The 20,351-nt window shown below is 48.0% G+C and overlaps 1 protein-coding gene across 1 annotated transcript in view; it reads left to right on the top strand.

Annotated features, from left to right (window-relative positions):
- LOC147711484 (trypsin-like) overlaps window positions 1–20,351 on the top strand; it is a 119,225-nt gene that overhangs the window by 15,267 nt on the left and 83,607 nt on the right. Inside the window, exons 2-3 of the mRNA XM_086920186.1 lie at window positions 15,199–15,352; window positions 15,428–15,569. Of these exons, the coding sequence (XP_086776312.1) occupies window positions 15,199–15,352; window positions 15,428–15,569 (296 nt within the window). The remainder of the gene's footprint in view (window positions 1–15,198; window positions 15,353–15,427; window positions 15,570–20,351) is intronic.

The following is a 20,351-nucleotide window of genomic DNA, read 5'->3' as shown; positions in this document are numbered from 1 at the left end:
AGGATGATGAAACGGCGTTGACTTGTCTGGTCATCGAGAGTGAGGAGTCCAGGATGACGCCCAGGTTCCGTGCGTGGTCTGTCGGGATGGGTGCCTTTCCAAGGGCCTCTGGCCACCAAGAGTCATCCCAGGCGGAGGGGGAGGTGCCTAAGATGAGGACTTCTGTTTTGTCGGAGTTCAGTTTCAGACGGCTGTGCTTCATCCACTCGGCTACTTCTTTCATTCCTTCGTGTAAGTTGGTTTTGGCGGTGTTAGGGTCTTTGGTGAGTGAGAGGATCAGTTGAGTGTCGTCAGCATAGGAGATGATGTTGAGGTTGTGTTGGCGAGCGATGGTCGCAAGGGGGCTCATGTATACGTTGAAGAGGGTGGGGCTGAGAGAAGATCCTTGTGGCACGCCACAAATGACTTCAGTGGCCTCTGACTTGAATGGTGGGAGGCGGACTCTCTGGGTTCTTCCGGTGAGGAACGAAGTGATCCATTCCAGTGCTTTTCCTTGGATTCCGACGTTTCTGAGGCGCTGTAGAAGGGTGCTATGACAGACTGTGTCGAAGGCAGCGGAGAGGTCGAGGAGGATGAGGGCGACTGTGTCTCCGTTGTCCAGTAGAGATCGAATGTCGTCAGTTGCAGCGATGAGTGCGGTCTCAGTGCTGTGTTTGGCTCGGAAGCCGGACTGTGAGGAGTCGAGGGATTTGTTGGTTTCGAGGAAGGCGGCGAGTTGATTGTTGACAGCTTTCTCGATGACTTTGGCAGGGAATGGAAGAAGCGAGATGGGGCGGTAGTTTTTGAGTTCGGTGGGTCCGCTGTGGGTTTTTTCAGAAGGGCGCTGAGTTCTGCGTATTTCCAGCTTTCCGGGAAGGTGGCGGAGTTGAAGGAGCAGTTGATGACATCTCGGAGGTGTGGTGCTATGATGGAGTCTGCTTTGTTGAAGATGTGATGGGGGCATGGGTCAGTTGGGGATCCTGAGTGGATGGAGTTCATCAGGCGGATGGTGTCCTCAGTGGAGATTGGGTTTCAGTCGTTGAGGGTGTTCAGGGGGGGTGAAGGTCCTGCAGAGGGTTGGGTGGGTTGGTCTCCGGGTCGGTTGTCGAAGCTGTTGTGGATGTCTGCGATTTTGTTGTAGAAGAAGGAAGCTAGGGAGTCGCATAGGGCTTGTGAAGGGGTGATGTCTTTGGAGTTGGCTGATGGGTTGGTGAATTCTTTGACGATGTTGAATAGTTCCTTACTGTTGTGGGCGTTGTTGTCTAGTCGGTCTTTGAATGCGGCTTTCTTGGCAGACCGGATAAGTTGGTGGTGTATGCGGGTGGCGTTTTTGAAGGCGTCCCTGGTGCTGGTGTTTGGATCTTTTTTCCAGGCCTTCTCGAGGGAGCGACAGAGTTTCTTCGATTTCTTAAGATCATCGTTGAACCAGGAGGCGTTTTTGCTGCCAGGTTTGCTTTGACGTTTTTTCAACGGGGCTAGAATGTCGGCGCTGTTGGATATCCATTGGGTGAGGTTAGTGGCTGCTTGGTCGGGGTTTGAGGAGTGGACAGGCGGGTTTTGAAGAAGCGAAGAGGAGATCTGGTTGATGGTGATTTTGTTCCAGTTTCTTCGCATGGTGGGTTGAGGGTGGTTGTAGATTGTGGACTTGTTGTATGTGAAGTGAACGCAGCTGTGGTCCGTCCAGTGGAGAGCTGTGGTATGACTGAAGGAGACATGTTTGCTGGAAGTGAAGATAGGGTCTAGTGTGTGGCCAGCAATGTGGGTGGGGGTAGTGACCAGTTGTTTGAGTCCGAGGTTGGCAAGATTGTCCAGAAGGGTGGTGGTGCTGCCGTCGTTGCTCTTTTCCAGGTGAAAATTGAGGTCTCCCAGTAGAATGTAATCCTCGGAGGGGAGGGCGTGTGGGGTGATAAAGTCAGTGATGTCGTCACTGAATTGTGCACGGGGTCCTGGACGTCGGTAGAGGAGGATGCCTCTGAGTGTTGTTTTGGGGTCGATGTGGATCTGGAAGAGGAGGTGTTCGGCGTTGGCGAGGTGGGCGTCAGAGCTGGTTGAGATGCGGATGGAGTTCTTATGGACGATAGCGATGCCTCCTCCTGTTTGTTCAAAGCGGTCCTTACGGATGATCTTGTATCCTTCCGGGATGGCAATGGTGATGTCTGGGGCTGATGAGGCATTCATCCATGTTTCTGTAAGGAAGGCGACGTCCGGTGAGATGGTGTCGAGTAGATTCCAGAGTTCAATGGCGTGTCTGTGGACCGAGCGGGTGTTGAGCAGGATGCATTTTAGGTGGTTGGTGTCAGGTCTCTGAGTGGTGTTGGTGGATGAGGAGCTGGATTTGGTGCCGTCGAACTTGCAGGAGTTGCAGGAGAAGGGTCCATGGGTGAGTCCAGGAGCGGCTTGGACGCAGTTGGGGGGACGGCCGGGGTTAAGGGCTAGGAGGGTGGAGGCGTCGTAAGTAATGCGGGAGGGCTGGGCATAGTGTGGACCAGGGGGTCTGCCACTGGGCACGGTCCAGGCGCGGACGGGCATAGACGGGCTTACCTTTGGCGCACCTTCGGCGCGGCCGTAGCGCGTGGACGCTGCGCGTGTGACCATCTGACATAAATGGGCAGTGGAGGGGGCGGAGCGTGGGAGGGGCAGCAGGGAGGCAGTAGTGTGGCTGAGGGGCGGGCCTGGGGAGATCAACAACAACAAAATGGAGGGTCCGAGGGCAAGGCACACAGGGGTAGCAAACACAGAAAAACAGCGAGTGAGCACAATGTGTACAAAAGCGCTGATATAATTAAATACCACATTGTGGTAAGTGGTCGCTGTAGTCAAGTAAACCGATGTGGAAATCAGTTGTCAATTGAAACAAATTACCAGAGAGGAAGGTAAAATCAATTGTTGAACTGGTCGTTGTACTGTGAAATGTTGCCGCTTGGGGACGATCCCCTGGGAATCTAACATTGAGCGCTCGAAAACCTAGTTCTTCAAGTGTTGCTAACAGTTGCTGCGCTGCGTTTGTGCTTCTTCCCCCTGAAGAATTGGCCCGAGAATATTGTTTCAATGCAAATGGATCCTTATCGGTACTGACTTTTGTGGCCGTTTTATTGAGCATGTTCTGATTAAAGTCGCCGCTAACAATCAGACTATTTGTATTCTCTGCGGTTAATAACTTTATGAGCTCTTCTTTCAATTGCTGGAATCCTTGTTTCTTGCCTCAGGGATATAGGTAGAGGTTTATTAGGATTATTTCCTCTATCTTTCCCTGTTCTCGAGTGGAGATTCGTAGTGCTTGCATTGCGTTTGGAGGGTCTAAGTTGTATGGTAGCGGCACAACTGTGCGCGTGCTTCTTAATGAACTATAAGTAACCAGGCCTCCTTTTTTGTGGCCAAATCTTGCGGACCGCGTTGGAGGGATAAAGTTTTTGGTAAAGCCTGGAAGTGATGGAGGAGAGTCTGACCAAGTTTCTTGCAGTGATATGAGGTCAAAGTTTTGCATGTAAAGTTTTAGTTCCAGGTGCATAAGCTTATCCCCTAGGCCGTTGATATTCCAGGAGCAGAATTAATTTTTTTTTGTGGTTTCCCAATTACGGATTTGTCATGTCAGTGTTTTTCCAGTTTGTTGTTTATGGTACTGGACACCCATGTCCAGTCTAGCTTAGTTGCCTCAATCGGAGCATATTGTTTTCTAACCCCTTGTATTTTTAATTCTAGACTGTCCAGGGTTTTGCTGCGAGCCCCTCGCAGTACAGAGAGCGGTTGAGGATCCTGGTTAGCCTGATTTTGTGCATTCAGTTGTTAAGAAGTCACGTGACAAAGGATCTGGGTATCTAGGTTTTACAAATGGGCGAAGTGTTATGCCTCAGCTAGTAAGCTTCGCTTATTCATTAAGCACACTCTCAGCCAACTATGTTGTGGCCCATACTGTTTTAGTAACTTCCACCCCTGGATGTTCCGGTGAGACTATGAATTCCAATGAGTCCAGATCGTTGGTGGATATGTTTGTTAAACTGTCAATAGAGTTTAGCAAGCGTAGTATGTTGCCCCTGTTTAGGATTTCAAAAGCGCCTCTTGAAGTGTATTACGGGATCAATATGATTATCGGGTTACTTAAATGCACCTTATTCCTGTTAGGGCCACTCTGTGAGGTTGTGGGGGTGATCTCGACCCTAATGGGTTCTTCTAATGACTTTCTCTGGTCCGGAGCCTTTGGTTCATCTGCTCCTATTAAGGCCTGGTTTGGTGAACTTTCAATTAGTGTGGCTTCTGGGGGATGATCTAATTGTACCCCATTGCCTATATTAGGAGGAGGTTTTTTATTTATTGTGTCGCTCGAATTGGTGATAACTTTTTCCCCACGTTCGTTCAGACCCTCGCTAGTGCAAGATATTATAGCTATTGCACCACTCTTCAGGGCTGGGGCCTCAGCTTTTTTTAAAGTGGTCATTTTGGAAGTATTTATTTTCCGATTCTTTTTTTTTCGAATCGTGTGCCACTGTTCCTGGTTGGTGAAGGGGCATGAGTCCAGATCCGTGTCTATTTCAGGGCTCATTAGAACCGACTTGTCAAGCGTTGGGTCTGGAAGCAAAATGGATACTTGGTTGTTTTTTACTTTAACTTCACCCCGGGTGTTTAGCGTGTGCTTACGGTCCTTCCTCCTTTGTTTTCTGCCCCGCTTGGGGGAGCACCCATGTTCCGGCAGGTCATCCTTCTGGTTGGATTCCCGAGTGGCTGCTAGGTCAGTATTTGTTGATGATAGGAGATCTCCTTCCCTGGTGTTTCCTTGTGCTCTTGGAAGCATTGTGTTTTCCATTTCCCTTGCCAGCTTTTCTTTTTTTACGTGGGGGAAGAGCACCTCAGTTGGAGACAGAATTCCCTTGTTGTTTATTTTCCCTGCACTGTTATTCTTCACAAGTTGACCCGTTGGAGGACTGTTTTCTTTTATAGCCTCCCTCATGCCTATAAGCAGGTTATCCATTGTTGCAGGGAGTGTAGCCAACTTATCCACAATAGCTATGCCAGGACAGTTTGATTGTATGAGTGCTGTCTCCTCTTGTGCCCTTTTAACCAGACTATTCAAATCCGCTTACTTATTATCAATGTTGGACAAAAAGACTGATAATGAGTGTAGAACAGTTAGCTGAAGGTCCATTTTATCCGATTGGTATTGGATAGCATTCACGGACAGTTGCATTGTGTGCAGGAGAGATTCCCATATATCTTCCTTAGCTTGCGGTGTTATAGTGGGGGTGCTGGGTTGTGAGGCATTGTGATTTGGGCCTGTTACTGCTTCTTTTGGAACCACATGAGGCGGTGTAGTGTAAAAGGCAACCAATTCCTCCCACTCTTCTTGCGTTGGGTACAAGATCTCTGGGTCCATAGCTTTTTGTGGGATGGAGGCTGAGCTGACCGATGCTGGAAGGTTTACTCGGGCGGAGTTAGAGGTTGCTCAAATTGTGCTGGATAATGGACTTGTGCCGGAGGCACATGCGGCTCCAGTACCGTGCAGCGTTCTCCGGCAAAAGACAGCCCCTTTATTTTGTGGTCTTGGTTAGAGATCGTGCATATGTGCTTGCTAAATTTTGATTGCTCTTTCCTAAGATCTTGTAATGCGGGTGTTTTTTTCTCACTTATAAGATCCTGTGATAGACCGGGGGTGCTAAGTCCTGCCGTTATTCCAGGACCCAATTTCCACGGGTTCAGGTTACTTAGTTTACTGGGTACTGACAAAGGTGTTACAAGGGCATCTGGTACGTCAGGTACGTCAGGTATGTTTTGTACCTTAGGAGCCTTTTGTGTCCCTGGATTTTCCTCAGAATCACTGGCGATGTTGCGCCAGTCTTCTGGGAATGATTTTACTCCAATTGGTTTAGTAGTGTCCTTCAGGGTCCAGTTTGTTGTAGATCCCGTGCTCAGGGCACTCTGGGTGGGGTCTTGCTGCTTGCTCTTATATGGCTGTGTTTTTAATTCTAGAACCTGGGCCGGGATTGGGTCCAGGTCAAAAACGGGGGCCCGCTTTCTGTTGGTCATAGAGGTTGTAGAGGTCACCCCTCTGTGGAACTCACTGTAGTTTTCACAGTGGTTTTCAGTCTGTATAGTGAGAAGGCATTCCCTATCATCGCTGTCTTCTTTTTCTCTTGCTTCACCGTCTTCGTCGTCCATCTCCTCTGAAGGAGGCTTTCTCCTTATCCCTCTCATTGGCTCCTTTGTTGGCTCTATCTGAAGCTCTTGTTCCGATACGTAAGAGACCGGTAGTATCGGAATTGGCAGGTTGTTGACCTTCCCGGTGTTCATGCAAAGGACCGCACCTGATGAATGAGAATTTTGAGTAGATTTTGGGTTGGAAGCTTGACCCTTTAAGGTTTCGTGAGAGCTCAGGGCTGAGATGACCTGGGAGAAAGGGGGTCCGGGGGATCAGCCGCTCGTTTCCCCCTCCTCCTTCCTTTTCACCTTCCACTCCCCCTTTCTTCAGTTCGTCTTTGCCAGTGTTCATAAAGTCTGTGATGGTTTTCTTATTGCCCTTGTTTGCTCTCCTGGATCTTTTGGTGGGGTTCGGGGGTGCGAGAGCATCCCTAGATATCCCGGATCTCATGGTGAACTCCTGTTTTCCTGCTTTCTGCTTCTGTTCTGTTCCTACTCCTGCTCCTGTTTCTTTTCTTTTCTTCTCCTTCACGGGGGGTTACCTTACCCTTACCCTTGCGTCGCTGGTTCCTTTGAGCCCTGCACCCCTGCACCCCTGTGGTCTGTGGTCAAGACTGGTGGGGAAGGAGTCATGAGTCAGTTAATGTGGAGTAATAGCGCTGGATGCAGAACTGGGTACTGTAGTACTTATGGTTATATTACTACTTCCATCTACCCCCTAGGCGTAACCACTGGTGCCAGCTGCCTGTGAGTGCCTTTCGTGATGTCTTGAGGTGCCTCTTGCTACTCTCTGTTTGCCTAGCCACAGCCACAGCCTCAGCTTTTGCCACAGCCTTGGAGGCTTGGAGGGAACCCCTTCTTCCCGGCTCTTGCCCGATTAGGCTGTCCCAGTCCTGCCGCGTCGGTGCGACAGAGAGGCGACAGTCTCAGTCTCAGTCCGCTTGCAGCTCCTTCAGGCGGACCCTGCTCACCTGCCCTCCAGACTCTCTCCGAGCCGTGCACCGTATATCGTACACCAAAGTGAGGGAAAAATTGAGAAAATGCTTGACTTCTGGACTGCCCGCTGATCGTAGCTCCCCAGCTACTCGCACCCGGCTCACTCCCACTCTCCTCCTGCCTTAGAGCGGCCGCGGCTCGCTGGCTCCTGGCTGTCAGCGGCGGCTATGGGGGCTTAAGGATGTGGAGCTCTTTTCAAACCGCAGCGCGGCCGCGACTCACCTCTCACCTTTCCCCCGCTCTCCCGCTCTGGCTGCTGGCTGCTATGGGGGGCTTGAGGATGAGACTGAGGTCGAGGTTGTGGTTAAGTAGCGGTGTCTGCCTGCTCCCCGCTGCTCCTCACGCAGAATGGCTGACTGACTGTCGGTTACACCTGGAAAACACGGACTGGTCAAGCCTGTATCTGAAGTACAGGAGATGCAGGAAGGCAGAGAAGTGACTTGTGGCTTGTGAATTGAAGATTGAGACTTTGTTGCTTTATAGCTTCTAAAAGCACTGCAATCGCAGCACATTCGTGGTGATTCAAGCTCACATAGCCGGAGCCGGTGTGTAGCACTTAGGAGACTGAGCCCCGCCCAACTTGGCTGCCCGATGTGACCGCACTCCGCCGCAGCTTTTTCCCAGCGGCTACCCCCAGCAGTTACCGCAGTTACCATGCAGTTAGCACGGCCCTGCCCTGCCGAGGTCCGTGGCTGGGAGGGAAGGGCAGGAATAGTGGCGGTAGGCGGCAGATGGCAGGTGGCAGGCGGGAGATGGCAGGCGACAAGCGTTGTCAGCAGCCCGTTTCTTCGCGTCTCCCCTCGCGTTTCCCTTCCTGCTCTTGTCCGGTTCAGCGATCGCAGCAATCAGCAATCGACCAAAAGCCCTCTCCAGGTTTAGTAGCCTACAGACCTGTACAGCCAGAGAAGTTTTTTCCTCAGTCAAATCAGCACTTTTTATACCCTTTTTACTAGCTTTATCTATCTAAAAATATATCTTTCAGCCTAATTTCGAGTTCTGATTGGACAATTTTGAGGTGGATGAGCATCATTTTGTCATCATAATATTACTTTTCCTTCCGTCCGCAAATTTCGAATGGGTCCTTTGTTTTGGCCCAAGTCTGGCCTAGTCCTGTTCTCCACTCGCAACTTTCACATTTATTCTCACGTTCTGAACCATTGTTCTCATCATTTTGGCAGCCATCTATACTTCCAGGCTAGAGTGTCTCTGAACCGTAGTCACTCCAGGTACAAGCAGCTCGCATTCAGACTCGGTCTTTGCTTGCGCATGCGTACTTCTGTTGTGGCCACAATAATCGAGTAACTCCATTTTCTTTTGGGCCTCTATAGTCACAAATGGGAACTATCATAGAAACAAACACAAATGAACGTTAATTCTAAGATTTTCAGCCCTTCTGTTTACCTCCCCCTCTTCTAAGGTTTTCCCTGTTAGTAGTTACCTAGCAAAATAGGCACATTTAAGCATAATATACTCACTTATCCTTGCGTTTTTGCCACAAAATACGCAAAAAAATCTGCATTCCGCTATCTCAAAGCTGCTTATTAGTTTAGGACATGACAGAATCACAAGATTTGTTAATTATGATAGCAACATAAACATAATTAATTTCCCACGTATGTCTGTGTAGGTGCAACTTTTATTCTAGGTTGATTAGTTTCATGCGTCACTTAATTAGTTCAAATTATGATTATGGAAATATGATTTCGCAAGGGTACACTAAATTTTGTTTTTCCACCTTGCTCCATCACCTGCAGCCAATCGCCCTGTCTGTAGCAGTAACTCTTAAAAAGGATAAGTGGTAAACCTATATGTGAAAGAGCCAGGTCTTTCTTTTTTTCCTGGAAGAGCCCCTCTGATGGTTCAAACCGGAGAGCTAGAGGGAGGACATTCCAGTGTTTAGCGGCTAGGTAGCTGAAGGATCGGCCACCCATTCTCAGTCTTTTAATTACTGGGATCTTAACCTGTCCCGTCCCCCGGGACGGCAAGTCCCGGGTAGGAATGTAGGGAGACATTAGACTATGTAGGTAGCTAGGTCCGTTTCCCTGCAGGATGCTTTGACTGACACACAGGGCTTTAAAAAGAATTCTCCCCCTCACCGGGAGCCAGTGTAGAGCAGCGAGGACATTCTTAGGGGAAGCTCTCCTGGGAGAATCAGAAAAAGGCGGGCGCCGTGTTCTGAATGCATTGTAGTCTCTGAACACTCTTAACACTGGCTCCTAGATATAGAGCGTCCCATAGTCCAGGCAGGAAGTCACCAACGCATGGACTAAAGTTTTCCTGGCAGCTACGGGGAGCACATCTAAGATCTTCCGAAGGCCCTTCATCATTCCAAAGCACATCCCAGCCACCGTCCTGGTGTGGTGATCGAATGGGAGCTTTGAATCCAGCCACATCCCCAAGTTCTTAACCTGGTTACTGTGGGTGGGGCCCAGAGTCTGCGGCCACCACATCGATGACCACACTGAGGGGGGAGCCTTACCCACAATTAGGACCTCCGTCTTACTGCCATTTAACTTTAAACAGTTATTTGACATCCAGACTGCCAGCTCCTGTAAACAGGTGGAGAAATTGATGGCTGCCTCTATTTGGGATTGAGATAGTGACACCCCTAGTTGCGTGTCATCCGCATACGACACGATACTTATGCCGTATTCAACAATAATATCTGCCAGAATCACACACATTGCAAAAGAAAACAAATGCTGCAATGCGTAATGATATTCTCCTGTACTGTGCAATAGAGAAACAATGCCATATGTAGCACCACAATCATGTACTTTGCAATAGAAGGAATAATGAAATGTGTATCAATACCGGCATGCCCTGTGCAAGGAAGAAACAAAGCAATGCGTTACGCTACAATCATGTACTGTGCAATGTAGAAATAATGCACTGCGCCACGTTATAATCAGATACTGTGTGATGAAGCAATAATGCAATGCCCCATGTTAGAATCATGTACTCTGCAAGGGAAAAATAACGCAGTGCGTAGTGCACCAGGCATGTCATTGATCAGGCACAAATAAGGTCAGGCGTCATACCACAGTTCGATAGTTCACTAGCAGCAATAATGCAAAGTGTAATACAACAGTTTAGGTGCTCCGTTAACAGTGCCCCCAATATGGATCAATGATGACACAAAAGTACTGCTTCTCACTCCGGCCCCAGTACTGCCCCTCCTTGGGCAAGCAGGAGCCTAAATCCGAGCCGAAGCAACAGGCTCGCGCAGCTGACAGAAGCGAGAGGCCGAGAGAGTGTCCCTCCGTGCCCGCACCCGACCCCAGGTGGTATTCCACGTTACCTGGAGGGGCGCAACCCCACTCTCCTCTCCTCCTTCAGTGACTTGGGCCTTGGTCCAGAACTCGGTCAATGGGTGCGGCAAGCTCAGGCTGGTGGCTCAGCTCCTCCGGGCTGGCAGTCCGGGCCGCTGCTGTTTTACTCCAAGGGCCCAATGACCTGGCCCTCTTTCCAGAGGTCTCAGTGAGCCCCGAGACCCGCCCTCAGCACTGTGGCGACTTACTTCGAATTCGGTGCACACACTACTCAGGCACTCCTCACCAGTGCCTCTGGTTGCACCTCAACACCCACTCTGCGTGTCCAAGACTCGCCTCTTCTCTGGTGCTCACGATGACCCGGCGCTCTTCACCAACGTCTCTGCTTGCACCTCGACACGCACCCTGCGCGTCCGAGTCTCACCTCTTCTCCCGGTGCACATGATGACCAGGCGCTCTTCACCAACGCTCTGGCTGCACCTTGACATGCACCCTGCGCGTCCAAGACTCACTTCTTCACTCAGTGCACACCACGACCAGGCACTCTTCACCAAACCTTTGGCTGCACCATGACAAACACCCTGCGTGTCCAAGTCTCACCTCTTCTCCCGGTGCACACGATGACCAGGCTCTATTCACCAATGTCTTGGCTGCACCACAGCACGCACTCTGCGTGTCCGAGTCTCACCTCTGCTCCCAGTGCACACGAGGACCAGGGGCTCTTCACCAATGCCCTGGCTGCACCACGACACACACTCTGCGCATCTGAGACTCACTTTTTTGTTTGGTGCACACAACGACCAGGTGCTCCTCACCAACGACCTGGCCTGCACCACGACACGCAGCCTGCACGTCTGAGCCTCACCTCGTCTCCCAATGCACACAAGGATAAGGCGCTCCTCACCAACACCTTGGCCTGTACCACGACACGTACCCTGCGTGTCCGAGACTCAGCTTACTCCTGCGTGCCCTCGATCACAAGGCACAAATTCTGAGGGTCTTAAGCTGAAAAAGCATGCGCACCCCACGTTGCTTGGGACTTCTCTGGAAACTTTTATGTTCCTGTGTTTTCAAACAGGGAGCCAACTCGCCTCGGGCCCTTGGGGTAACAAGACACAGTAAAAAGCACAGTCTTCTTCAAGCAGGGGGACCCAGCGCCTCCAAGCACAGTCCAAACAGCCTCTCCCTTGGTTAGAACAGCAAACTCCAGAACAGCCCCAGATCACGAAGCAAGAGTTGGTCTTTCCACAGCAGTCTCTTCATTTGATCCTTCTTTGGCAGAGGTTGCTCTTGACCACAGAATGGGTCCAAGCCTTTTCAGTCTCAATCCAATTCTGTTTCATTCCAACGTTTATAGGTTTCAGCTCTCATAGTTATACCCCCTTAATGTCTTTGAAGTTCCTTTGTGCTCAGGGGTCCCTGAACCCTCCCTAAACAAGTTCTGGGTTTCTCCCTTCCAGTGTCACTTTTCTCCCTTTGATACTGGGGGTCTGGATCCTTAATCACTCAGCAGGAGATGGTTCAATTGGTTTATAGCACTAGCCCAGGCCTCTTCACCTCCCGGGCATTTCCTCCCCATAATCTCCAGATGCAGGGAAGCCTGGTGCCATCCCAACCCCTCCCTGGGTCAAGACCTCCCCCTGCTCCTCTCACTTTTCAGATCCAGACTTTCAATCCACATTTCAGCAGAGACACACAGAAATGCTTAAAGCACAAAGCTCAGCCACTTTCTAAAAGATTGGTTTCTGAACACACAGTGACAAAACCACCTTCACAGAAAGATGTGTTATGACACTGTGAGTTCATACATACTAAACTTAACCTCTCTATTTTACATTTATAGGAATCTAGGCTAATAAACACAACACCCAGCCTCCCCCATTCTGTCCTATGGGCAGGAAGGCCTTTCAGCAGTGAAAAACGAAATGGAGTGTTTTTCACTGTCAGGACATAACACACGCCTTAGTAGATATCCTGCCTTTTACCTACACTGCACCCTGCCCAGGGAATACCCGGTACCTACCACAGGAGTGTCCAATGTGTAGGCAAAAGGGAAAGTCAGGTCTGACAAGTGGTTGCACTTGTCAGGACAACAAGGTAACTTAGCAAACTACGCGCAGGCCCTACACTGCAGGCCTGAGTTCCCTGCCCCGTGCGCCCTTGCATTACTTGCCCTGGCACACAGTGCACATCACTAGGGACTTTACTAGTAAGGCAAACATTCCAATCATGGCCAACCAATTACCATTACACTTTACACAGGGAACACTTGTACTTTGACACTGATCAGTAGTGGCAAAGTACCCAAAGCATCTAAATTTGCAACTTTATGTCAGGACAAAGGTTTGGGGGCAAGCAAAAAGTTTAGGGAACTTTAGCCAATAAGGCCAAGTCCTACACCCCCTCTTTTTCCTCTGATCCCTAACTGGGCCACTGCTCCTCCCCCTCTTCAGTGGTTTCACATCTGCACCACATTGCGGCCCCCTACCTTTAGACCTATGTGGTCATCTGTGCTTCATTAAGCATACTGTTCAACGTCACAGAGCTGCCCCATAGTGTCAAATCACATCCGTAAATTTCAGTTTCAGAAGGGGCAGTTTTGCTTGATTCCATTTCAGAGCACATCATCCTAGAGAATGTCTTCTCCTGATGAAGACCACTAGCGCACATTGCCCTACAATTCTCCAACTCCCAATGTTCTCTCATTCTGACGGATGGTGCATTTAGAAAACACTATCTAAAAAAACATAAGCTAATACCCACTGCAGTAATATAGGTATTTATGCCAAAAGAGCGAAAATAAATGAGTTCCTTTAGCTCATGTTATTATGAGCAACTGCCTCTCTCCACGCTCAACAATGGTAATAAATAGCATATTACACTCTGTGCATCTGCATATATTCTAATTGTATTTTCATTTTAATTCAGAAAAAAGGAAAATAAATGGGTTAAATCAATCAATCGATCAAGCATTTGTAGAGCACGCTACTCACCCATAAGGGTCTTAAGGCAATGAGGGGAGGCAGCTACTGGTCGAACAGAGAGGTCTTGAGGAGTCTCCTGAAGGTCAGCAGGTCCTGGGTCTGCCGCAGGTGGGCGGGGAGGGTGTTCCAGGTCTTTGCGGGGAGGTGGGAGAAGGATCTTATGCCTGCGGTCGTTCAGCGGATGTGTGGGACGGTGGCGAGGGCGAGGTTGCCGGAACAAAGCTGGCGGTTCAGGGTGTAGAAGGACAGTCGTTCGTTGAGGTATGCTGGTCCGACATTGTGGAGTGCTTTGTGCGCGTGGGTGAGAAGTTTGAAGGTGATCCTCTTGTTGACCGGGAGCCAGTGCAGATCTCTAAGGAGGGTGGTGATGCGGCTTTGGCGAGGGAGTCTGAGGATGAGGCGAGCAGAGGCGTTTTGTACGTGTTGGAGTCTCTTCTGGAGTGTAGCAATGGTTCCTGCGTAGAGAGCGTTGCTGTAGTCCAGCCTGCGGGTGACGAGTTTCTCCTTGTTTCAGTGGGGATCCATCTGTAGATCCTGCGGAGCATGCGGACGGTGTTGAAGCAGGAGGAGGAGACAGTGTTGACTTGCTGGGTCATAGAGAGCATTGAGTCCAGGATGAACCCCAGATTGCGGGCGTGGTTAGTGGGTGCCGTGGCAGCTCCCAGCGAGGTCAGCCATTAGGAGTCGACCCATACGGAAGGGGTGGAGCCGAGGATGAGGTCCTCCGAAGAGTGTCAGGCTTAGGGATGATCCTTGGGGTACGCCGAAGGTGATTGTGGTGGCTTCGGATCGGTACGGGGGAAGGTGGACTCTCTGGGTTCTGCCGGTGAGGAAGGAGGTGATCCAATCCAGGGTTTTGCCTCGGACCCCTGCGATGTGGAGGCTTGTACGCAGTGTGTGGTGCAGACGGTGTTAAAGGCGGCTGAGAGGTCCAGGAGGATGAGTTCCGTGGTTTCCCCCTTTTCCAGTAGGGACCTGATGTTGTCAATGAACAAAGATGGCAATAGATTAATCTAACAGATTAACAAATGTACAATTGCATACTTTACATTCCTTTGACAACATGTTGTAGGGGACCCATATCATTTGCACCTCAGATAACATGAGGACGTGGCAGCAGGCGGCCATGTGACCAGTGTGCCCTAGTTGACATAAGAATCCCAACTGCACCCTCATGTCTCACCAATTTATAACTATATTCCTGCAAACTCATGCTCTAATATGAAATCCCTCCCACTGTCCATGCAAGCCCCTCTTGAATATGTCTTCCTGCAGGCAGTCAAATAGGGTTGGTTCGTACCTTATCCAGAAAACGCAAAATAACATAGCGATGTCTAAGTCTAGTCAACGCTTACTTACGGGTTCGTTCCTTCACCAGCCATCAATACAGAGCACCACCAGCAACAGCCTCGCTAACCATGGACATGCAACATACAAACTTCCCCAACAGTTTTTGGCTGCAGCCATATGTCACCCCACTACATGAGTCATGTTACCATGGCTTTCTTGCTGCACTAGGTCAGTGTGAGTGGGGTGGATCAGAGTCATTGTGATTGCATCACAAACAGCACCCTAAGATCTCTTTACTTTCATAGTTACTGTTCCTTGCCTTTTGCCTAGCACCTCAATAGCGTGTTGGAGCCTGGGGTTGATTGGGAGCTATGGGTAGGACAAGGGGTCAATCCTGTGATGTCATAAGCAAAGAGATCATAAAGTCGGGAGCACGAACACACCCTTTTTTGGTGAATTTACATGTATATGCTGTGTATATGTTCTTATTCATGAGATTGTCTGTAGGTTGCAACCTCATTTATATCAGTTCTGTTTTGTCACTTTTCTAGAAGCCCTTCCTGACCCCAAGATAATTGGAGGGTTTGAGGTGGAAAAGAACTCTGTGAAATACATTGCATCGATCCAGGGCCCGAATGGCCACTTCTGTGGGGGGAGCCTCATCAACCCCCAATGGGTACTCACGGCTGCACACTGCTTCTATCCGTACGTGGACTTTAGACTTTATTGGTGGTGGAAGACAAAAAACTAAACATTAATGCATTTTTTTTACTGTTCCAGAATCAACAGATTGACCATTCTGCTGGGAAAACATAACCTTTTTCTTCAAGAGCCGACCTCGCAGAAGTTCTCAGTGATAAAGGTTGCACTGCACCCACAATTCAACCAGAGCACGCTGAACTTTGATGCCATGCTCTTAAAGGTAAGCATGATTTTTTAAAAATATAAATAAGAGTCCAACCATCTTGAAATTCTACTTGGTGAGTTCATATTCTTCCTGCAGTGGCATAGCAATGGGGACCCCTACAGAATGTGAAGAGGCCCTTTGATCTCCCATATCTTACAGATATTCATTGTGCTTGTGATGGCATGCCCATTTGAAGGATTTGGGGGCCCCTGAATAGTTGGGGGCACCCCTACTCCACAGGGGCTGCGGCGGCTTGCATTACGACTCTGTTCTCCTGATCTCTATATAGCACCAGTAGCTATTCTACCATTGAGACCATATGGGATTCTATCAGGGTACCACTCTGAAAACCTCTTGTGATGTTGGCTTTTCCGTTATTCCATTGTTTTAAACATGCAAATATTCAGTAGCGTACTTCACTCAGTGGTGTAGTGCTTCATACACAGTTATTCTTGTCATGGGATCCCAAGGACCTGTTACCAATGCACCAATATGAAGCATTTCCTGAGCAAGCTGGAATCCACCCACCTAAGCAAGACTGCACCTCAGTGATGCAAACAATTCCACTTTTATTCAGTACTGTCACTCCTTATTGCTGTTTTCAGTGCAGATAGCAACCTGTTGAGAAATATTTCCCCTTGATGCCGGTAAGTCTAACTAAACATCTGAACTTTGTAAGGAAGTTAAAATACTCTATATTTCAATGTGAAATATTAATTTAAGGCTACCTAAACACAAGTATAAGAGCACCAAGATGCCAGCAGGACAAGGACAAATGAAAGCCACAGTGACTTTCTCACCATTAAAATCCGAATTTAAACCTGTTCCCATGCTTAGACATAAGACTACCTACTTGGAACAGATTGGCATCACCATTCACTAATCACTTAAATTATGCGTAAGAACTACAGCATTCCAAAAACAAATTAGATTTCTTATTGATTACCTTGATGCAGTCCTAAAACTAATGCAATGCACATTGCCCTGTCATTACACTCAATGACTTTAATGTGAACGTCATGATTCACCATTCACAATTCACAAAATCCCATTCATTCACCTACTCCCTGAGTATTCATTCTCGACTGTTTAATCCAGCGCTACTCAGTCCCACAGCACAGGGGCGGTGGGTGACATTTGAAAGTGGTGGGGCGCAAAAGGATTAGCATACTGCACCGTAGCGAGCGAGCGCAGCGAGCGAGCCTGAACCCCAAAAGGGGGGTTTGGGGGGATAACCCCCCCCAAAAATTTTTGGAAAAAAAGAAGAAAAATCGTGCATTTTCAAGCAAATTTGAGAAAGCAGGAAGGTTAATAAAGCAATTGTGAAAGTGCAGTTATTACATTAATAGATGGCATAACATAGGTAGCTGCTTATTCTGTATAACAACAGAATGACCATGCACGGTTCTACAGCATATTCTAAAGCAGAACAAAACAAATGTAAATGTAAATGTAGTATACTTGTAAAGTGCACAGCTGCCCCAGCAACAGGGCGTCCCGGCGCTGTATAACTCTGGGGAACCCGTCCTGGCTTTCCCTGTGGGATGGTCCTTTGCTGGGGGTCCCCAAGGTGGAGCCAGGCATCTCCAGAATTGGTGGGGCCGTTGTGGAGATTAGGCAAGCTAATGCCCAGAGTTGCCGAGTGGAACCCCTGATTAGAGTAAGCACCGAAGCGAGAATTATCGAGTCCGCTGACCAAGGTCCACAACCCTGCCGCGTCGGGAATTGAACCCTGGTCCCGGGCCGACTTCTGCTCTCGGGCCTGCCGTCTCTAACCAGTGAGCCACACTACTCCACTAGTGGAACTACCCCTCCCATAAACCATACAAAAGAGGATGAATGAACTAGTCAAATAACAAAAAACAGGGGAGGAATAGGAAACATACATGGGCAAAAAAGCGAAATGACAGAGCAAAATTTACAGCGTGATAAAAAAACAGTAAAATTAATAAAATATCAGATATGCATGTAATAGCAACCCAGCGGTAGGCTGCTCTCCCTCCTAGAGAGGGTAGAAGAACTACAAGGGCTGGCTACAGAGCCATGAACACAGTTGGACGGCTCTCCGGAAGAACCAGTGCACAAATCTGGGGGAGACCCTAAGATTATGTGGTTTTAATGCATTCACCGCCATGTATCTGCAGCAGAAATGCTCTGGGTCTGAGAGAAGCACTGGCTTTTGAGAGATTTTGTTGCTGCCGTCTCTTGCTCAGGAATGTGTGTGTTCTCTAGCTCTCTCCTCTGTGTGCTGCTTCCCTTTTAGTTTCCCCCACCTCGTCACTTTCATTGTTGCTTCCCTCTACTCGTCCATAGCTTCCTCCACTCGTCCCCATCCCGCTCAACTTATTATAAAATATTTCACCTTTTCCCCATTAGCCCCTAGCCATTTGTTGCCTGGCACACCTTCCCATGCCTTCTAACCCTTTCCCAACACTCCTCTTCCAATTTTTTCAAACCTTTCAGTGCCTCCTGCACTATCTCTGAGTTTTTTGTTGTTTTTATTTCCATTTCGAGGTTGCTGTGTGCGGGTGTGCTTGCACAACCAGGAGCAGGGGGCACTTAGGAATACTTTGGTAATACTTTAGCATATCCCATTAAAAGCGTACATCCATCCATCCCATTAAAAACCACATCCACTTTGGGAACTGATGCTTGTCACACAAGTCCTTTCAGCCAGTGAGAGATCAGTGGTCGTTCAATACTCAAGAGGCAAACTTGAGGCAAAGTTGGCAGGGTATGCTCAGACGTGAGTCCCTTGCTCACTTTGCCACTGGAGTCAAGCAAGCCCGGCTGAAGACGGCTGTAATGCCAAACCGGTCCTGGGAAGCTTGATTCCAGTCCAGGGAAGACATGGCTTGGCAGTTCGGGCTGGACTGTTCCCATGAGGCACAGGGTCAGACTGATTTGCATATGGCCATGTCTGAACTGGGGTGGTAGAGTGAGCTAAAAAACTGTGATGGATTAAACCCAGATCAGTTGACTGGGGGTGAGTGTTTGTATTGTCAACGCTCCGTCCATCACCACCTTTGGTTTTTCTTCATAAATGAAGGGAAGCATTTTTTAAATACAAAACACTCACAATTGAATGTTCACATGGAACCTGTGTTGCACAAACTACCTTTAGATGTATGTCCTGTTTTTTCATAACTCACATTACCAGAAAGACATGGGGGAGGTGTATTTTCTTAAAGAATGTGACTGGGCTGCAGATGGCTACTAATTTAAAGAGACCTGTAATTTTCAATATACACATGATTGTGTTTTGCCTCCTTTGGGTCGTCTTACTCTCAAAAATAGCCAACAACTTTCAAAAGCAAGATCAAAGTCCTGAACTACTCTCCTAGACTGCAGTGGTTCTAAAATATCACTTCCAGCTGTGGGCCTCAGAAATATTCTTAAACCTGCTGGTTGATGTTTTATTACTGAGTCACCTGCTTTACTTCCTATGCCCTTATGGGACTCTAACAAGTCCAAGAGGCAGTCTGGCTCTCCACTCCGATCTCAGGCCTATGAAATGTAGAGTTGAGTGATTGCAAGCGGCATCCTGCACAGTTATTGCCTTACACTGACTTTTATCACAACAGCTAACATTTTACACACTGAAGTAGTCAGACTTTCAAAACTAGGCTCCCTTCCAATTTCAGTATTAGCATTTTTCTCACAAACTGATTAATTCTGGAACTATGTTAGAAAACAGGTACCGCTGTCAATGACATCAAAGAGTAATTATTAAATGTATGGATATTCTCTCCAGGGCCACCTCAAAGGAATTTATACATGTTACTAATATGATGTGATCATTCAGTACAGCGAAATTGCAAAGGACTGTTGTGGACGTGGTAAATATCAAGATGTACAGGCAACATGTCAACATTAATTGGAGACCCATGGTTTTGTTTGGCAAAAAATGATGATAGTCTAGATTTTACTGTCTTAAAACTTTCTTCATGTCAGTGAAAGTTAATTTGTAAAAATACACATTTCCCATTATCCCATTCTCTAAATTCACAATTCCAGATTCTGGCAAACACAGATCACAGCCTACATTTAGAGATATCAGCTTACCCCATGTCAGTGAGAAGGCCTTGCCTTGATTAGAGTTTTAGTAGTTGTAACCTTGCACTTATAAATGTAAGATAACTAAAATTACATTCAAGTGTTTCAAAATGCAAAGTGAAGTAAACAGCCTTTCCTTGGTTTTTAATGTGCTCGCAGATCTATTGTGTTGCATTTATCCAGTTCATACCCAAATACCAAATACCAAAGCTGGGATCCGATTTAGAAACATTGTGGTTCTTGTCAAGCAGCATGTTAATCTAATTCTATTGTAATATAATGAGAATTTGCATAACTTCACATATGATCAGGCAGGTAAGCCAGAACTACATGCTCTACATTTATATTCCCTTGCCACCTTCCTATTTTTTATAACTATAAATCGACAACTCACTGGATATATTTCATAAATTTAACTGTAACAGCTCATGTAAAGCGCTCTGATACCCATACCGGGTCTAGTTCACGCTCTATAAAACTCTATTAAGGTAAACACAAGTCCTTAGTAAATCTGTCCCCTACTGCTTAGTTCCTGAATTGAAACTCGAAGCTTCCCAAAGGTAAGCATAATTCGCTAATTGTTTGAATTTGAAATGCTTACATGGCATCTGTGGGGTGTGTGCTATGATTCTTCTTTGATTTTGTGATGTGTTATATCCTGTTACAAAAAATAAAGAGAAATATCAAGAAGCAAGTAAATCCATTTGTGTTTGGCTTCCCACTCCTCATATCAGTGGAGAT

The sequence above is a fragment of the Lissotriton vulgaris genome, chromosome 5 (assembly GCF_964263255.1).
Source record: "Lissotriton vulgaris chromosome 5, aLisVul1.2, whole genome shotgun sequence".
Lineage (NCBI taxonomy): Eukaryota > Metazoa > Chordata > Amphibia > Caudata > Salamandridae > Lissotriton > Lissotriton vulgaris.
This window is presented reverse-complemented; position numbering and strand designations above follow the sequence as displayed.